Here is a 16,823-nt window from a genome sequence, read left to right as displayed (position 1 = left end):
ACTCTCAAACAACCAACGCATACTGTGCTCCTTTAACTTTGCTTTCTAACATTTTTCTGTTGAATGCTTGTTGTCACACATTGATCATGGTAATACATGATAAATACTTAATGACTTTGAGAGCATCTTGGATAAATTGCCAGTACAAGTTATTCTACACACTGATAAACAGAAAACTCTTACTCCTGTGGGGAATGATTGTTGAAACCACAGTAGCAAAAATGCACTCAGATTATAATTTTAATTGTAAATCTCTGAAGAAACAATTCATCCTTCAAAACAATGCACAAAAAATCAATACTAGCTTTACTGAGGAAAGAATTCTGCATGCACAGGAGAAACCTGAACTCAAATACATGTGGGAAATGCAGAATACTGTACTGAAACAAAACAGAAGGGGCTTAAAAGTGTTCTCTCTAATCCTAGCATGTGTTGGGCTTTTATTCCTGGAAAAGATGTAACGCAGTACAAAAAGCAACTTAGTTGAAGTATTACCTTTCATAAGTGGTAGAAATGAGCACAGCCTCCCCCATGACCTGTGAGCACACCAGGAGCACACGCAGCCGACAGCTCAGCTGTCACTCCATGCACTCTGCAAGCACGGCAGTGTCTGCCTGACCTGTGTGACGCCCGCCTTGGAGAGCAAACAGGTTAGTGGGGCATGTGCAGGAAAGGATCTGGTGGTTTTGAAGGACAATTCACCAACGGAAATGAAAAATTAAGCATTTCAGTCTTTGATCTAGGTTGCTTTATGCTCCCATTTAAAAATAATTGGGGGATGACAGTCAGTAACAGACCTACAAAATAACTTCTTAGGCAGTTTTTCTTTTACAGTCAGCACATTTTTAAGTCCCTACATTTTATGGCGCAAATTACAATGGAGAAGAAAACACCTGCTGTGATATATCAATAATTTATTGTTTTGCATAAAGAAGGTAAGATCAGAGTGCAGGGAAGACATCAACCAATGACCTGATGGCAAATTCAAGTACAGAGCTTGGTACAATATGAAAAAATACTAACCCTTTTTTTGACTATGGCAAACAGCTAGAACACAACAAAAACATCTGTCAAAACACACAGTTCCCTAAAAGCCCACACAGCACAACTTGAATATGTGGAATATTGAAACCACCTTGAGTCATCTTCGTTCCCAAATGTTCGGAGTCAGAAGAAGCACACAGCCCTCCCCACGGAACCTCAGAACAATTTGGCACGTGCATTCAGAGCAGGTCCTGTGCTGTCAGAACTGATGGGCTGAGACATCTTTCTGCCTTGAACTTACATCATCCCTGCCTGCCTTGCAGAGCCCAGAGGCTTCTATTTTTTTTATTTTTGGAAGCAACCACTGCAATAACATTGATTTTCAAGAGCAATCTAGTGATTTAGCTAACGCCACCTCTCACTGTGTGCACATTTTGCTCCGCAGGATTTATGTTTTTGTGATTCCCCTCCTTTGCAGGTGTTACAACTCAGGACTCGGCTCCCGGCCCACAGACAGGGCAGGCAGCCATCCGCCTCTCTGCCTCCAAAGCGCCTGCAGGGCTGCACCAGGGACCAGCAGCAGTGTCTCCATGAAGGCAGCAGAGCACAGCGCTGCCCTTGACTGCCCAGCACAGCGTGCTGCAGAACGTCCTCTGAGACTGCACCGACCCAGGAATGGGAACTGCAATCTTTTTCAAAAGGACAAGACAGACAGCATGCAGGACTGCTCTGGACAGACTCTGCAGAATATTCCAGCACCTCTTTCTTAAAGAGAAAAGCAGGTCCCTTGTGGGAGTGCTATTCTACACTGATGTTCTGATACATGTCAGAAGCAGCGTTGAGTTGCTCATTAAGGCAGGAAATGGCCAGGTATCAAGGGACGCAGAGTCCCCTCTCCGAGCTGTTGGTTGGAAGAAGTGGCGAGGGTGCTTGGTTCTTTGCAGGCAAATGCAAGCAGGCACCCAATTCCAGATCCCCAGAAAAACAGTTTGATTTTCAGTAATTAAAAATAATAGAAAACATTTTCTCAACCCACATAACCCGCATGCAATTAACTTAATCAACAAATCTCAATTTATGTTACAAAAAATTTTCCCCCTGAAAAATGGTGAAGTTTGACAAAAGTTACATTACAGTGCTTCAAACAGAGCATTTACGATACTGAGATTCTGTACATCTGTGACTCCCACATAAACATTTCCAGACTTGGAGGGATTTTGCTGCTGTTGCTTGCATTTCATTTGTTTTACACAACTCTAAGCTACGTGCAGTGACCCACAAATTAAATATGCATTTAGAATTAAACTGCAGAATCTGATGGCTTTATCAGCACATGAATTGAAATAAAATATTTACATGGAATGTTGAGCTCAATTTACAGAGACAGTGTTTCGAATTACAGTCTTTGTAATGTTTAATAAATGAACACATTGACAAGAAATTTAAAAACTTAACATCCCTTTTCAACCCTTTCATAAATATATAAAGTTTCACTAAATTCTTTTTCCCTGAAACAAGACGTCTATATTCTCTTTACAGATTAACATGAAATAACTGTTTCCTGTTTGAATGCCACAGATGTGATGACCTGAATTTACAAGCTCCTATACACGTTCTTTACTTACAGACACATTCACAACACAACACACAGGTGTTCCTTGGTCTTTACAGATGTACTCATTTCCTGCATATCAGTAGTAAAGAAAGAAAAATACCAAATTATCTATATTAAAATACATCATCTATGATACATATGCTTACACTGCCACATCAAATTCAAGATGAGGTTTCCAACTGTATCGGACCACTGACGGAGATGTTTTCGTAATGAGGACTACAGCATTAATTTGTTTTTGGATGGAGACAAGACATCTGTTACACTATCAAAACAAGTACCGCTACATACCAAACAATGGAAAGAACTGACTTATTGCAACTGCTTCCCAGGTCTCCACAGCATCCTCACCAATCATTTGAAAAATTCTGAAGGGAAAACTGTTCTAAGGGATGCTAAAAATTATTGATATCAATTTAAAGGAAAAAAAAAATTTACTCTTTCCTTGGTTGCTATTCACACTGCTTCGTCAACCATTTTACAGAAGATTAATCCTAAAGACTTTGAACTTATATACATAGTAACCCTATTTAAATAAATATGCCCATGAGTTCTCTTCGTTGTGCCACAAAGCATGCATGAAAATACCTTCAATCTGTGCATGCTCACAGCAGGGATTTTCACAACTAAGCCACTGAATACATTTTTCTTTTCATGACTACGTAAGTGCAAAGGAATACTGCAATCATTCTGTACATGTAAGACAAGGCTCACATCTATAAAAGTAAAAACACTTATCTTGCTGCGCATAGGAAGTCCTCCCCATAAAAATGTTGGTCACTTTTGCCTATTTCAGTTCTCTCGAGCACTTAAGGGATAATAACTTCCAAGTGCTGTGATGTGCTTTTTATGAGAGTAGTTAGACTTACAACCACCAAAGTGCTGATCTCCAGTATTAATTACTATCTTCTGCAGACTCTCCATTAAAAAAGCTTACCTTGGAAATCGACGTACAAGTGAGAGAGAGACATTTGGCAGTTTTGTTACATGAGTATTTGCTCGCTTTACTAAGCTTAGTAAGACTTCGGTTCCACATGACTGTCCCAGAATTGTGAACAGGAGGATGAAGACACAGGAAACAAGACCAGTGCCACGTATGTGAAGAGTGCACTTGCTGCTCAGGTAGAGTTAGAAAGCCCTCCTCCCAAGAAAATGCCCCTTAAGTATTGCCTAACCACGCACACATTTGGATCGGGATGCATTGGCTGCCTTGTGTACAGGAAACGCTACGAGTGCAACCAGCTGACGGGAACCCAGAAGGTCTCAGTCTCCAGTCTGTCAAAGGTTGCCTTAAGCTCACTGTAGGCTGTTGCGAGGTCATCATTGATGATCACCTTATCGAAGAGGTGGCCGTACTGGCTCTCCATCACCTGGGCAGACTTAATCATCTCTTGAAAATCTTCTTCCTAATGAGATCAGTACAGGGAACAGTCAGTCCACAGAAACACGTCACCGAATTCTGTGGTGAATGCGAAACTAATTGCTTATGGAAGTAGAAACTGGGCTTTTTATTAAAAAAAAAAAATACAGAAACTACCTCTCCTGATAATCTCAGGGAACACTCTTACAAGCAGAGTTTGCTCAACAGACAATCCTTTCATCCTTCCCCTTGCAATAACACACTTGGTCATTGCATGGCAATTTCAGAGCCATTTTCTGTTAGCAGCACTAGTGGAAAACATGTCTAGCTGTTTATTTTGATGATGCTTTTAAAGTTTCATTACTTAAGTCTCAGCTTGCTATTAGCACATGATATATTACGAGGCAGCCTTTTTCTTTTAAAAGCTTGGCAGGAGCTGTCTTCCTGTGCCTTGTTAGTCTTGCTTGGGCCTGGTTGGGTGTACTTCTATATGTTTGGGTAGGGAACAAATCTTAGGAATTTAATTGATGACACAACTATGAGTAAAACGGTCCTAACTAAACAATGTCCTGAAGATTGCTCTTAAGAATGAACTCCTCTTACATTTTATATATGACAGGAAGCATTGTTATAATACATTATTTCCAAACTATGTCAAAAACATATCCTACAAAGACACAGTCACAAAAATAAAGAGGCAATATGTATCTAGACCTGCTCTATCTAAACTATTCATCCCCATGACTCTGTTCGTGACTCAGCTTAAAAACACAATCTAGCAATTCCTAAATAACAACTTATATCTGAGTACAGGAAAATCATACACACAGTACATGTAGATAACAAAGTGTAACAATGGTTGGCTTTCATTTAGCTTCAATTAAAATATTTTTTCACTGTATTTCCAGGAAGTAAGTAAGTTACTAATGGGTAATGACTAATATTTTTTCCCCTGATTATTGACAAGATGCAGCACTTGTACCTTTTGCTTCCTTAGATATTTCATATTCTTAGAATATTCATTTCCCTGTAACATTTTTTAATTGTGTGTCTTATCCACAAATACGGTTTTTTTATTAAGGCAGCATTTACTGTCTCAATTGGTGCTTGATGTTTGAGGTTTCCTCTAAATTTAAGACTCAAAAATAGAAATAATACAAGGAAATTTATATGCGTAAATAGAAACATCTAAGCCCACATGCAAATGTTTTTTTTTAAAGGAAATCCTCAGCATTCTTCAATTACATAAACTCACACTGAGGACCATGGACATGTGAATATCTACGAGCACAGCAAACAATGAGAACATCACAGCAAGTTTAGGGTGACAGACATTGAGAAATAATGTGTAGGTTGAGTCTAAGCCCTGATAAGTACTATGGATAGAGACCTAGCAATAATCTTTATTTCCAAGGTAAAACAATACAAACTCTTAACAAGTTCTCATACTTTACCATGTTTAAATATACTTACTGTAAAGGGCTTTGCAGTTCCCCTATCATCTTTACTTGAAATAATCTTGGCATTTTTTCTAGTCTCTCTCAAGCGGTCAAGTGGTGGAGGTTTTATAAATATAACAAAGGGCTTAAACTCGTATGTCCGTAAGTGTTTCACTGTCTGATAAGAGGAAAAATTTTAATTAGCTTATTTTTCACAGTGAAATTTACCATAGTAAAAGAAACCCTCTGCTAACCAGACTGAACCCATAAAGCACTTCTAGAAGTCTGTCTTTTAGTTACTGCCATCCCATTGTGTTGATCAGCACTGATTCCTACAAGGAGAGTTTTCATGTGAAGGGTAAGGTAACTCTTTGTCTCCACAAATGTAGAGCCCAAAGGCAGAAGGAGGATGGAAGGCAGGGCAGGGAGTTCTGCAGGAGTGGAAAAGTTCTACACATTTTAACAGTAACATCTTCTGAAAAGCAGTGTGTGCAAGAGCCTGTGCCACAATCACAGGAGGTCACCTGTTTCTTCTCTTCAGTGCTGTGTACTTACTAAACAACTCCCTGCTGTTACTGTTCTTGAGAAAGTGAAGTATCCTACCTATGAAACTAGAGGTCTACAACTCTGACTGCAGCACAGCGTGGAGCAGGGATGGCCAGCCAGCTTTCGGTCATCTTTGTATTGCCAGGGCCCACAAGAAAACAACATGACAGAGAACATAATCCCAGAAGGGCTCAAAAGATCAGGTCCTCTGGAGAATTTAGTGGTTCACTGAAAAACTGGGCTGCACTGGACACACAGTGTTCTCACTGAGCCCCAGAAGCCCCGGCCTAGCTCTCCTGGTGTGAGCTTGGCTTCCCCAGCTGCTCCTGTGCTGGCACAGCCCACTTGCTGCTGCTTTAAGGCAAAGCCCCGCATCCAAAAATGCACCGGGAACTGCTCACAAACTGCTGGGGTTTAGAAGCCACAGGCTGGCCACCCTTGGAGAAGAAATACTTTGGCTCTGTTTAAACAAACTGGTCCAGCTCCTGGAAGCACTGCAGTTATTAGGAGAATAAAAATTCCCAGAGGAGCTGTTCAGTTGGGTTGAAAGACACAGACAGGGCAATAACAAATGGCTTAGACAGGAACGTTCTTAACAATTATCTGGCCAACAATACACCAAGCATGTTCCTTAACTTGTGTCTGCCTTACGTGGAAACTCTTTGCATGAATAGACCCACTAAACGGAGGACAGCAGCTGGGCTGTGTGGCAGCTCAAAGCCATTCTGAAATTTAAGTTTCAGAGAGAACCTCTTAACAAAACAGCAAAAAGATGAATGAAAATTTGGAAGCATTTCATAATGTCTTTGGTATTATGCTGGGGGCTTTCAATACAATAATTCCTGAGCTGAATACTAGCAATATGTATTGGAGTTTCCTTCTCCTCCTTCCAGCAAGTCTTGACGTGATAAAGTCACCCACCTATCAAGCCCACTTGATAGTAATTCAGGATGGAATTAAATATGTTTGTTAGAACAGTTAAGTTTCTAGAATCCTAATATAGAACACGGAGAACTACAGGATTCCAAAAGATATGCTTACTTACATGGGGCTGCACATCCAACAGACAGACTTTGTTTTTAGCAAGGACTGACCGAACAGAGTCTAAGCTTGTGCCATAGTAGTTGTTCTTATACTCGCCGTACTCGATAAACCTATGGCAGTGGGTGAAAACATTAGAATCATTTCCATTTTCTCCAGCAAAAACTTATCGGTTTGGTTTATGAGATCTAATTCAGGAGCAAATATATGTTACTTTACATGCGAGTTTTACCATGTTTTATAAAGGAAATGCTGTCAAGTACTTCAACATGTCAATTTTAAGAAATCTTCTATTTTACCACGTTCAAATCAGTAACACCTGCTTGTATTACAGTTAAAGAGAAAAAAGCACTGTAGTCCAACAGCCCACTAATGTTTTCCATCACCTCTTTTTCTGAACTAATGCAATGCAATAAAACAGTGGATAAGCTAAACAATAGAAACTACTGAAATTTCATTGCACACTGCAGAATATCCAAATTCCATCTCAGAAGAGGAGGAGGAGCTACGACAGTGCTAATGGAAGCAAGGCGGCTGCTTATGTGCTATAAAAGCACAAGTACAATTTGCCAAAAAAGCAAAGCACAGTTTGAAGTTTCCATAAAACCCACAGCTTTGTGTCTAATACACTTTTGCCCCCTGAAACACTGGGACAGAATTTCAAGCTGCAGGATTTTACAGGCTGCTAGAGAGCACGATGCTACCATTGTCTTCATTTTAATTTAATTTCTGGAGTGTTTACAGACAGGGGCTTCTCTGTAGGTCTCCACATTCAAAAGCACAGGAAGTGCCTGTCCTGAAAGAGTGCAGAACTACGCAAACATTGATTCAAGCACGTCTGCAGCACTTCCAGGCCCCCCTCTCCCAGTGCTGCAAGGCTTCACTGCCATCAAGGATAATGTCCCATGAAAGAGAGCTCCCCCTCCTCAACACCTCCAATTACAGGGTCTTATTAATGAGCTGAAGCGCTGAAACTACTTGGAAGCACAGAAGCATTTCAGTCTGCATATACTGCTGTTTTTTTGTTTCTTCAGCTTCTTTGAACTGCTTATGTATCAAAATGTAAATCTAACATCTTCAAATCACTACGGCTTATATCCACTTCGAATTACTATCTAAAATTACAACCAGCCCCATTTTATAACGCAGCCATTGTTTAACTGTGGTTCTAGTTAAAACCTCTTCAACATACTTGTTATTCTGTACGTCTGTCTCAAACAAGTGCTTGGAAATGAAAATGTATTCAACACCATCGCTTTCTTGGCTTCTTCTTGCTCGGGTGGTGTCTGCAGTTTCATTAAAAGGAAAAAAAAAAGAAAGGATGCACAAAACAATATAACGCAAACCAGTTCAGGAAATATTCAGAAGCCCACAGCCCCTGTGCAATACTCAGCACAGCGGTTCCTCGCTCCTGAGCGACACGAGGCGGCACTCAGCACGAGACAGGAGTGAGTTTAAAAGCACGCACAGGGAAAAAAACTACTGGACAAGTGTCAGATTATCATTTTTATTAACTGGCGGAAAAATCCAATAAAATGAGGACAGCTGAATAATAAAATGAGCAGCAGTTCATAACAATTACCCCAACTTTGCCACTCGTTAAACTTATTAGCATACAAGACCATAAAGGGAAACAAAGTTCACCAACCTGATTTATAAAACGTTGCATTCATTAGCAACGACTGCAGCTATGGTATATGGAATATGACAGTAAAGAAACGGGGTGTGAATTTTATGATTTAGTTCTTTTCGTTTCCTGCTGATTCCTTTTTCTTCCAATGGTTTTGCATTATCTTTACTTGCCTTCAAGCTCTAGGCATAAAGGTTTTGCTTACAAACTTGTGGAATTGCCACTTATGGGTAATCAGCACACTTAAAAATCATATTTAATACAAGATGCATATTACAGCATCACATATTCTTCATCGTATGTGAACACACACAACCTGCTTGCAGAAGCACAGCCTGGAATGCCATTTGATGTCTCGCTTTTCTTAGGTTGACACAAAGAGAAACATTTCCAAGAACGCCATTTCTCCACGCAAATCCTGACTTATTGAATTTCAGGCAGAAGGATTTCTTTACTTGTTTGTTTTAAATTATAACCACAAATTTGGAAGAGAAAAGAGAAAAGGCAACTTGATGAATCCTGGCAATTTTTAGAGAAATGCTTCTGGGCGAATGACTGCATATGCAGTGTGTTAAATATTTGGGAACATCTGGCTTTTTTGTTGCAGTTTTCAATACCCAGCTGAGGAAAATATTTGCAAATGAAATGACTTGCTGAAAACAAATGTATTCATTTCTCTACCTAGAAAATTCATTCATATGTATTTTTATTGAATACCTGTACTTACAAAGAAAAACATGAATTCCTGAATTCAGTGCTGGACCCTTAATTTGAAGGATCCCTATAGGAGGCAAAATTACAAGTACAAACAGACAAAGAAATGGAAGAGCAGCTAACAATATCAAGCCCTCCACATGAAAGAAAACCCAATAAAGTACTGTAGAATTTAGTTCAGAACAATGTTATTCATCATCGTTCAAATTACACGACACAGTCAGGCAGGGGAAAGAGGGGAGAAAAATCCCCAAATAACTTTTCTAAAGCTAATCAAAGGATTAAAATCATTTATTCATCGAGGTTCGAAATTGTTTATCATCCATCTTTATTTTTCAGCCTTAATGTAAAAGGGCATTTTGCTGAAAGCAAGCACTGCTAACAGAGTACTTTTCACTGCTTTGCAGCTAAATCCAGCGTGTTCTTTAGCTGAGTTTCATTTACCAAACACCGCTGACATCAATCACGCTAAACTTGTAGTAAAAATCTACTGCAGTGCCTCTGAGCCAAAACGTCCTATCAATTTAATCAATGCTACTTAAAATACCACTGCAGCAGCACTTTCAAAAATTAGAAGAGTAATCTGGATGCCAAGCATGCATTTAGAGACTCAAATTTAAAAGTGCCTTAAGTTAATGCAATAATAAAGGGAACCGAGTGTAGCATCAAGAGAATAGAAGCGTGTTTCTACTTACGTGGCACTGTTACGCCGTAATGCTGGGTGTCACTGATCAGCAATTTTCGTTTGAGCTCATTCAGTCCAACCCCCACTGGTCCTAAAAAAAAGAAACAGTGCTGTTTCCCAGCAGCCAGGTCTCTCATCTTCAGGCACAAGTGCTCTCTGAGGTAAGTCCAAAGGGCACACAGCTATAACACATACTATCTCCTAACCATTTAGAAATGTCTACGGGTATAGCCTCTCCTAGGATATACAATGCTGACAAACATGAGGGGGCAGCCGGTAGTTTTTCTGGCCTGACTCTACCACTGAGGAAAAAAAAAACACGGAAAAAGCTGAATCATAGAATCGTTTGAGTTGAAAGGGACCCTTCAAGGTCATCTAATCCAAAGCAAAGCAATTTCTCCACTACCCCCAACACATCATATCCCCATCCTTGGCCCAACCACAGACGTGGCACCTTAACCTTAATCAAAATTGGCATGACTATTTATTTTGCCAGAATATCTCAAACTCCTGGAGCAGAGCCTCCCAGCCAGCATGTGAAGGCCGTTCTACTCCTCCTTTTCGAGGGGTCAGGTCAGGAATGAGTGAGGAGAGGAAGGAAGGGCAGCTCCTCTCCATGCACTTGGTGCTCTTGGTCACAACCCATTGGGGGTGCTTCTGTTTCCTTCTTTGTTGTTGGTTTTCTTTTAAACCCTGCTTGTATGCTGTCTGCTGTCTGCTGTCTGAACTTGTCCAAAATAAATGTTTCTTTCTTCATGCAGCTGCCAAGGGAGACCACTCTCGGAAAGAGGCTGGCAGGAAGAAACAAAGACTGCATGGTTGTTTTCTGACCCACCCCGTCCACCTCCACTTGAGTATTGCTGTGCTAGAAATTACTAAGGAAGCATTGGTTTTGATTTTTCATGTACCCCCAACTCTTAGCCATCTGATAATGGTTCTTAAGGTTTCTACAAGGGTACTCTATCCTATGGAATCCCAAATGCTTAATGGGGCAACCACTTCCTACCCCCAGGAACCCTATTTCGTGTTGCAGGGAGATGCATGCTGGTATGTGCATGAAGAAGCCCAGCTGGGGGTTCATGGGTTTCTGATGGAGTACTGTCTTTGTTTCTATGAAGTCAGGTCAAGAGCAAAATGTAGAAGAGAATCATTTGAATCATATCCCAAATGATACGAGAATAATACATATTATGGAAAATTCTTACTGTTGTATGAAAAGTGATACAACCATGCATTCAGTTCTTTCTAATAAAGGCATTTTAGAGGCTAGAAATACAAAATGTAATAAGCATGTTAATGAAATAGTGATATACTGGTTAATTACTAATGAGAGTCTGGCATCAAAAAGCAACAACTGATGCTTCAGCACCTTCAGGTGCCTATTTGTACCCACCCTGTGTGGTTAGAAACACATGACGATGAAAAGCAAGCATCTCCTACTATCCCCAGACTATGTCTCCTCTGTAAAGTCCTAGAGTTTCTGCATTTATAATTTTATATGTTTACATAAGTTAAACACACAACTACATTTCAAGTTCCATCCATCTCTGACCTGCCAGTAAATTAATCTATCAGTAAGTATAAATGTTTATTTAATATGGTGTACAGCAGCCTCTACTGGTGCATGTCTGCAGAGAAAAGCAATGTGTCACGCAGATAATGACATTACTTTTGTACTTTCTATTTTTTTCCTCTCTTAATGGCACAGCTATTTAAACAAATACCTTTTTTTTTTTTTCAGAAAAGTAGTTAAAATTCTCAATAGATTCTATTAACATTGAATGAAACGAGTGGAATTCAAGTAAAAAGAATCATTAAATTCCTTTCAAGCAAAATTTTTTTCCCATCGTATCTACACAAATATTATGTCCTTAGACTATACACTGTCAAATCAACATGCTTTCCGCTCTATTTATATATAAATAATCCAGGCTTTACTTACTGTGGTGGATGCTTTAGAAACTTAGATCAGATCTGTTTTAAGATCTAAACCTCATTATTATGCTGTCTCCCCTTCCAGATTACCATTTTAAATTCATCTTTAAATTTAACTACTGGAAGGTGTAGATTCCTCTTTTTCAGCACTGTTTTCACAGAACTCTCTTAACTGCAGCATATGGATACTGAAGACTGATTCCTGATCAGTAATGCCATCCATTGTGCTTCGTTTTGCACTACATCTCCTCAGTGTAAAGATTACTTCTATTCTGATTCTTATTTTCATGTTGATGCTACAAAGATGCTAGGTTTTAATAATTAGAATCTGAATCTGATTTGACCTAGAGATGAGAATAAAACACTAGGATTGAGAAGGACAATCCAGATTCTCAGTGCAGAATGCCAAGCAAGTGGGATACATAGTTGTAGCATTATTTTAGTTTACTGTAACTCACCCCCGGCAGCAATATTAAGTGGTACAGTGACACATTTAGTAATACTTTGCTTATTTTTCTAAAGCAACATTTACTTTACTTGCTGTTCCATATTTAGTCATGTCAACCAAGTAATCATAGTATCTTGCACAAACAAACTGCAACACCTAACTCTTCTCATTGACAGTCACCTGCAGAATTAGACCAGCAATCACTAAAATGTGCATGAAGCTTTGTACTATTCAGACATGCCTCAAGAAATCTGGAAAAACTGTTTAATAGAATAAGTTCAGGTCTCAGGATGATTAATCCCATCAGTTATTCTTCAGCAGCAGGCACAAAGGGATCTCCTAGATCTCTAGTTGGTGCATTTGAAAGTGGTCTTTCAGAAAAGATTCTGGGAGTTAGATGCTACCGCCTCTGCCGAGACCATAAAGACCCTGTAGAAAATGTGCACTGACAGAGGTTCTGTGGCTCAACTATTCCTTCTCTAGTAAAATGGATCAGCGTAATGCAGTGACTGCATATGTATGTCCAATCATGACATGATGACATGTGAAGCAGGAAAATAGAATACCATTTTTCTGTTTTTCAGTAAACTGTAACTAGCAGTGGGAAGGTACTTCTAGACTGACTGCTCACTGAAGCAGGATTGGGAGTTTACACTGGTTTTCTGACTGCTAAGACTAGCCAACGTAGATTTCTGAGCGTTCAGCCAGAAAGGTTTAATGAAGATATCAATTCTAAGTCGTCTTCTTTGTTATCCAAATGGTTCACGTGGTATAGCATAGTCATATAGTTTGGCCTTCATTATTACTGAAGCAGAAGCGTTTGTGAGAAGGATTTTTTCCTTGTTAATGTAAATGAAAATTCTACTGCCTAAATAGTATGTTTCATATCAAAACATTCTGCCTCAGCTTGGTAAGGCTGCAAAGTATCACAGTTAGGATGCAGACAATATTTTTGAAGACCTTAAGGATTTTCTGTGGCCTAGGAATGGTAAGTTATTAGAAGAACAGTGGTCACATGGTACTAGATCATTTCACTTTTAGCAGACTCATCACATTCATAATATCTGAGAGACAGCACAGTAGAAGTATCTGTAACATTATCATTCCAGATTATCTATTATTTTAGCCCTAAGGATATACAGGGCTTTTTTCATAAGCGTACATTTGCAGAGAGGGTGAAAGCTTGACAAACTAATACATCTAGCTGTGGTTGAGACTAATACTCTATCACATTACAGGGCACTAAAAATCACTGTGTGTGCAATTTGCATTCTGTAAATTAGAGCAGATCAATTTAAAATGAGGCCAAAAGAAATTTCTCCTTCTCAGTTGTCAAACTCTTTGACAAAAAGGACATAACAAAACCCCCAAAGCCTTCCAACAGTAAATTATGCATTAGGCATTAGCATAACACAGCAGATATTCAGTGTGCCCACCAATTAAAGGTCATTATCTGTCCCTTTGTTTCCTGATAACAGTATCCACCTTTTATTTGACACATTATACTCTATGCTGCTACCGGCACACAAAAGCTTGTTGAATGCATTCACTCCTACTGTACCTGTGTTGCTTAGCTCTGCGACTTTTTCCACATTTTGCCCAAGACATTTTTATGGAATTGGCCAGACTTAAGCTGCTCTTAATATCCAGAGAAAAATATTAGAATTACTGAAGTCTGCAATAAATTTCTGAACTGCTTTTGTTACTAAAAAAGCACTCTTTCTTCATTTGATTTATTACCACAAAAATCAAATGAAATCTCTAGGTATTCTTTAGATCAGACATATGCAATTTGTTATAAAAAGTCTACTTATCACACTTTTGCACCACATATTGTTGATGTAAGTGTAAAATCAACTCAACCATGTTATTACTGGTTGTATATAGCCCACAATCTCACAATGATCACGCTAGTAGGTGGCTGAATTTTAGTTCTGGAAAGTGACAAAGCTGTTTATTAAAAACTAAACTTAATGTTCCCTTGGATGTGACTGACAGAAAAACATAGCTACATAGCTACTCAACAGTACAAAACAGACCCTGATAGAGGGTCGTATTTCTCTGCTGTTTTCAGAATGGAGGAAACTTTACTAATGACACAACAGCCTATGTGCTACTGCAAAAGAAACAATAACTAATGAGACATTATTCGTTGGTGGTAATGGTTACTCTCACTGGGGCTCCAATGGCTACCTTTGAAACAGTTAAGATAATATACTTCCTGGTTTTTTTTTGAAGACTGAAGCAATGCATTTTGATTAGATGATAAATACTACTATGGCAGTGAGGTTACGGAGGAACAAAAAGCTGAGGATGACATCTTAAGTCTTCTGCAGCTATGTTTACATCTGCTCTTGGCACACAGAAGCCCACCTCTCACCCACCTTTCTCTCAATCTGCTTATTTACTTGTTCTAACACAGTAGGTTTTGTTGCTCTCCATGTATATTTTCTGCTTTGACCAACCACAAGTATTTATTTCACTTTTTTTTTGTCTTTTTCTACTCTGCTATATTGACTGATCTCCTAAAAGAGCAGAGCACTACCTTAATTCTTTTGAGTTTCAGTACCGATTGACAGCCTGGTTCAGATTAGTCACCATGGTAGCTATATTTAAATATTATCCCTTTTTATTTTAACAAGGCTATAGTCATTGTCTCCAAAAGCACCCTTACATACTACTTGAGATACTGTATCTAAATTGGTGGTCTACAAGACAGGTGAAAAGTGAATGGATAATCATGCTTGAAGAGTAGGGGTTATTGGTCTGTACTATACTGGGTAACTCACTGGAAGTGGAGCTCCTCAGGGGTCTACTGTGGGATGTACCATTTCATACCTTCATTAAGAAAAATGGAGGACGACACAGAATAGCCCCCTGTTGAGTTTGCAGATGCCAAACTGGTTGGTTTAGATGACTTGTCTGAGGATAGGGCGCAATACAGAGGGACCTCAGCAAGTTACATGAATGGGCTGGCAGATCTTTGGAAAATTTGATGAAGACAAACGCAAAGTTCTGCACATACAACAGACTGCAGTACAAGATGAAGACTGATTGTCCGTGCAGCAGATTAGATGAAATGGACCTGAAGGAACAAGCAGCAACTGAGCTAAGCATGTGACCACAGGGACACTGGCAGTGAGGAGTGCTACCCTGAGCTAAATCAGCAAAGGGATAGCCACTGAATGGAGGTGACTCTTCCCATTAATTAGACACTCCAAGAAATGGTCAGTCCATACTGGGGCCTTTATTAGAAGAAAGATGCTGATAAACTGGAGCAAGGTCAGCAAAGAGTTTCTAAGATTACAGGAAGATGAAGAATAACCTACATGTGAGACAAGCTGAGGGAACAGGCCTTGGAGGAGAGACTACTTCCGGGAGACCCACCACCACCCTTCTAAAACTTATTGAGATGATGTACCCTGCCTCTTCACTGAGGTGAATGGTGGGAACAAAAGAGAAGACATAGTAGGAAGACAAGTTCCCAACGGTGCTGTCGTCAGAAACCTGCTCTGAATTCAGAATTGCTGCTGCTTTGACTGGGAAGCTGGACAAGCTGACCTACTAAGATCTACTCCAGTCTGAATTATTCTGTGGTAAGCACTGCGCTAATCAGCAGTCCTATGTTTTACCAGGTTAAAAATAAGGAAAACAACTTACCAACCAAAACTACAAGCCTGTATTTGTCATTAGGTTGTCGTCTATATTTTGCAACTTCTTCATATGTTGGGATATCTGCTGTATCGTACTGATCACTCTTCTTGCACTCATACATAGATTTGTTTGTTTTTTTATCTTTTCTGCTAAGGCGAAAGCTTCTTCTAAAACCAGCTGCAATAAGAACAGGATTTTTTCAAAATAAGAAAGCAAGTCTATCCAAAGCTGTAAACAGTCTCTTCCAAACACTCAAGGACCGGTGCGTGAAATAAAAGAACATATTGTATGTTAAATAAGCCATGGCACTAGAATGATTTTTTGCCACAGTTTTGAACTGTATCAGATGCCTACTTAAACTGAAGAATTAGGATTACCAATTAGACCATGACATTTGCAACAAGTTGTAAAAATAATTACAGTAAATTGTTAACATATTTAGATAATTTGAGTATCTTACACATTAGTATGCATACACAAAGAAAACATTCATGCAGTACAGACTCTCATACCACACAATACATTTCTATTAAATCATCATGGCATACAGACACATCAAATACAACACAAGAACACATCTGGTGGTTAAAAGGATTAATGAAAATTAATTCCTTGAATAACTTTTTGTGCTTGACTCCATGCTAACACCATAAAAAAGCGCACAGAACCTTTCCTGAAGATGTTTAAGAATAAAACCAAACACTGTTAGTTAAATGCCAAAACACCATGAAACATGTTAGACAATACAGTTGCCGTATGATGGATATGTTAG

At 39.2% G+C, this 16,823-nt stretch overlaps 1 protein-coding gene across 4 annotated transcripts in view; it reads right to left on the bottom strand.

Annotated features, from left to right (window-relative positions):
- Positions 1 to 897: 897 nt before the first annotated feature.
- Positions 898 to 16,823, bottom strand: part of MPP7 (MAGUK p55 scaffold protein 7) — a 141,594-nt gene continuing 125,668 nt past the window's right edge. For all 4 annotated transcript variants that reach the window (XM_085227186.1, XM_085227183.1, XM_085227182.1 and 1 more), the window contains 6 exons: positions 16,058 to 16,228; positions 10,025 to 10,105; positions 8,178 to 8,271; positions 6,990 to 7,098; positions 5,433 to 5,576; positions 898 to 4,005 (listed from right to left, as the gene is read on the bottom strand). In XM_085227186.1, coding sequence (XP_085083312.1) covers positions 3,826 to 4,005; positions 5,433 to 5,576; positions 6,990 to 7,098; positions 8,178 to 8,271; positions 10,025 to 10,105; positions 16,058 to 16,228 — 779 coding nt within the window. In that variant the 3' untranslated portion in view covers positions 898 to 3,825. The remainder of the gene's footprint in view (positions 4,006 to 5,432; positions 5,577 to 6,989; positions 7,099 to 8,177; positions 8,272 to 10,024; positions 10,106 to 16,057; positions 16,229 to 16,823) is intronic.

Source organism: Meleagris gallopavo, chromosome 6 (assembly GCF_905368555.1).
Source record: "Meleagris gallopavo chromosome 6, MGAL_WU_HG_1.1, whole genome shotgun sequence".
In the NCBI taxonomy this organism is placed as follows: domain Eukaryota; kingdom Metazoa; phylum Chordata; class Aves; order Galliformes; family Phasianidae; genus Meleagris; species Meleagris gallopavo.
Note: the sequence above shows the minus strand (reverse complement) of the source record. Positions and strands in the feature narration are given on the sequence as shown.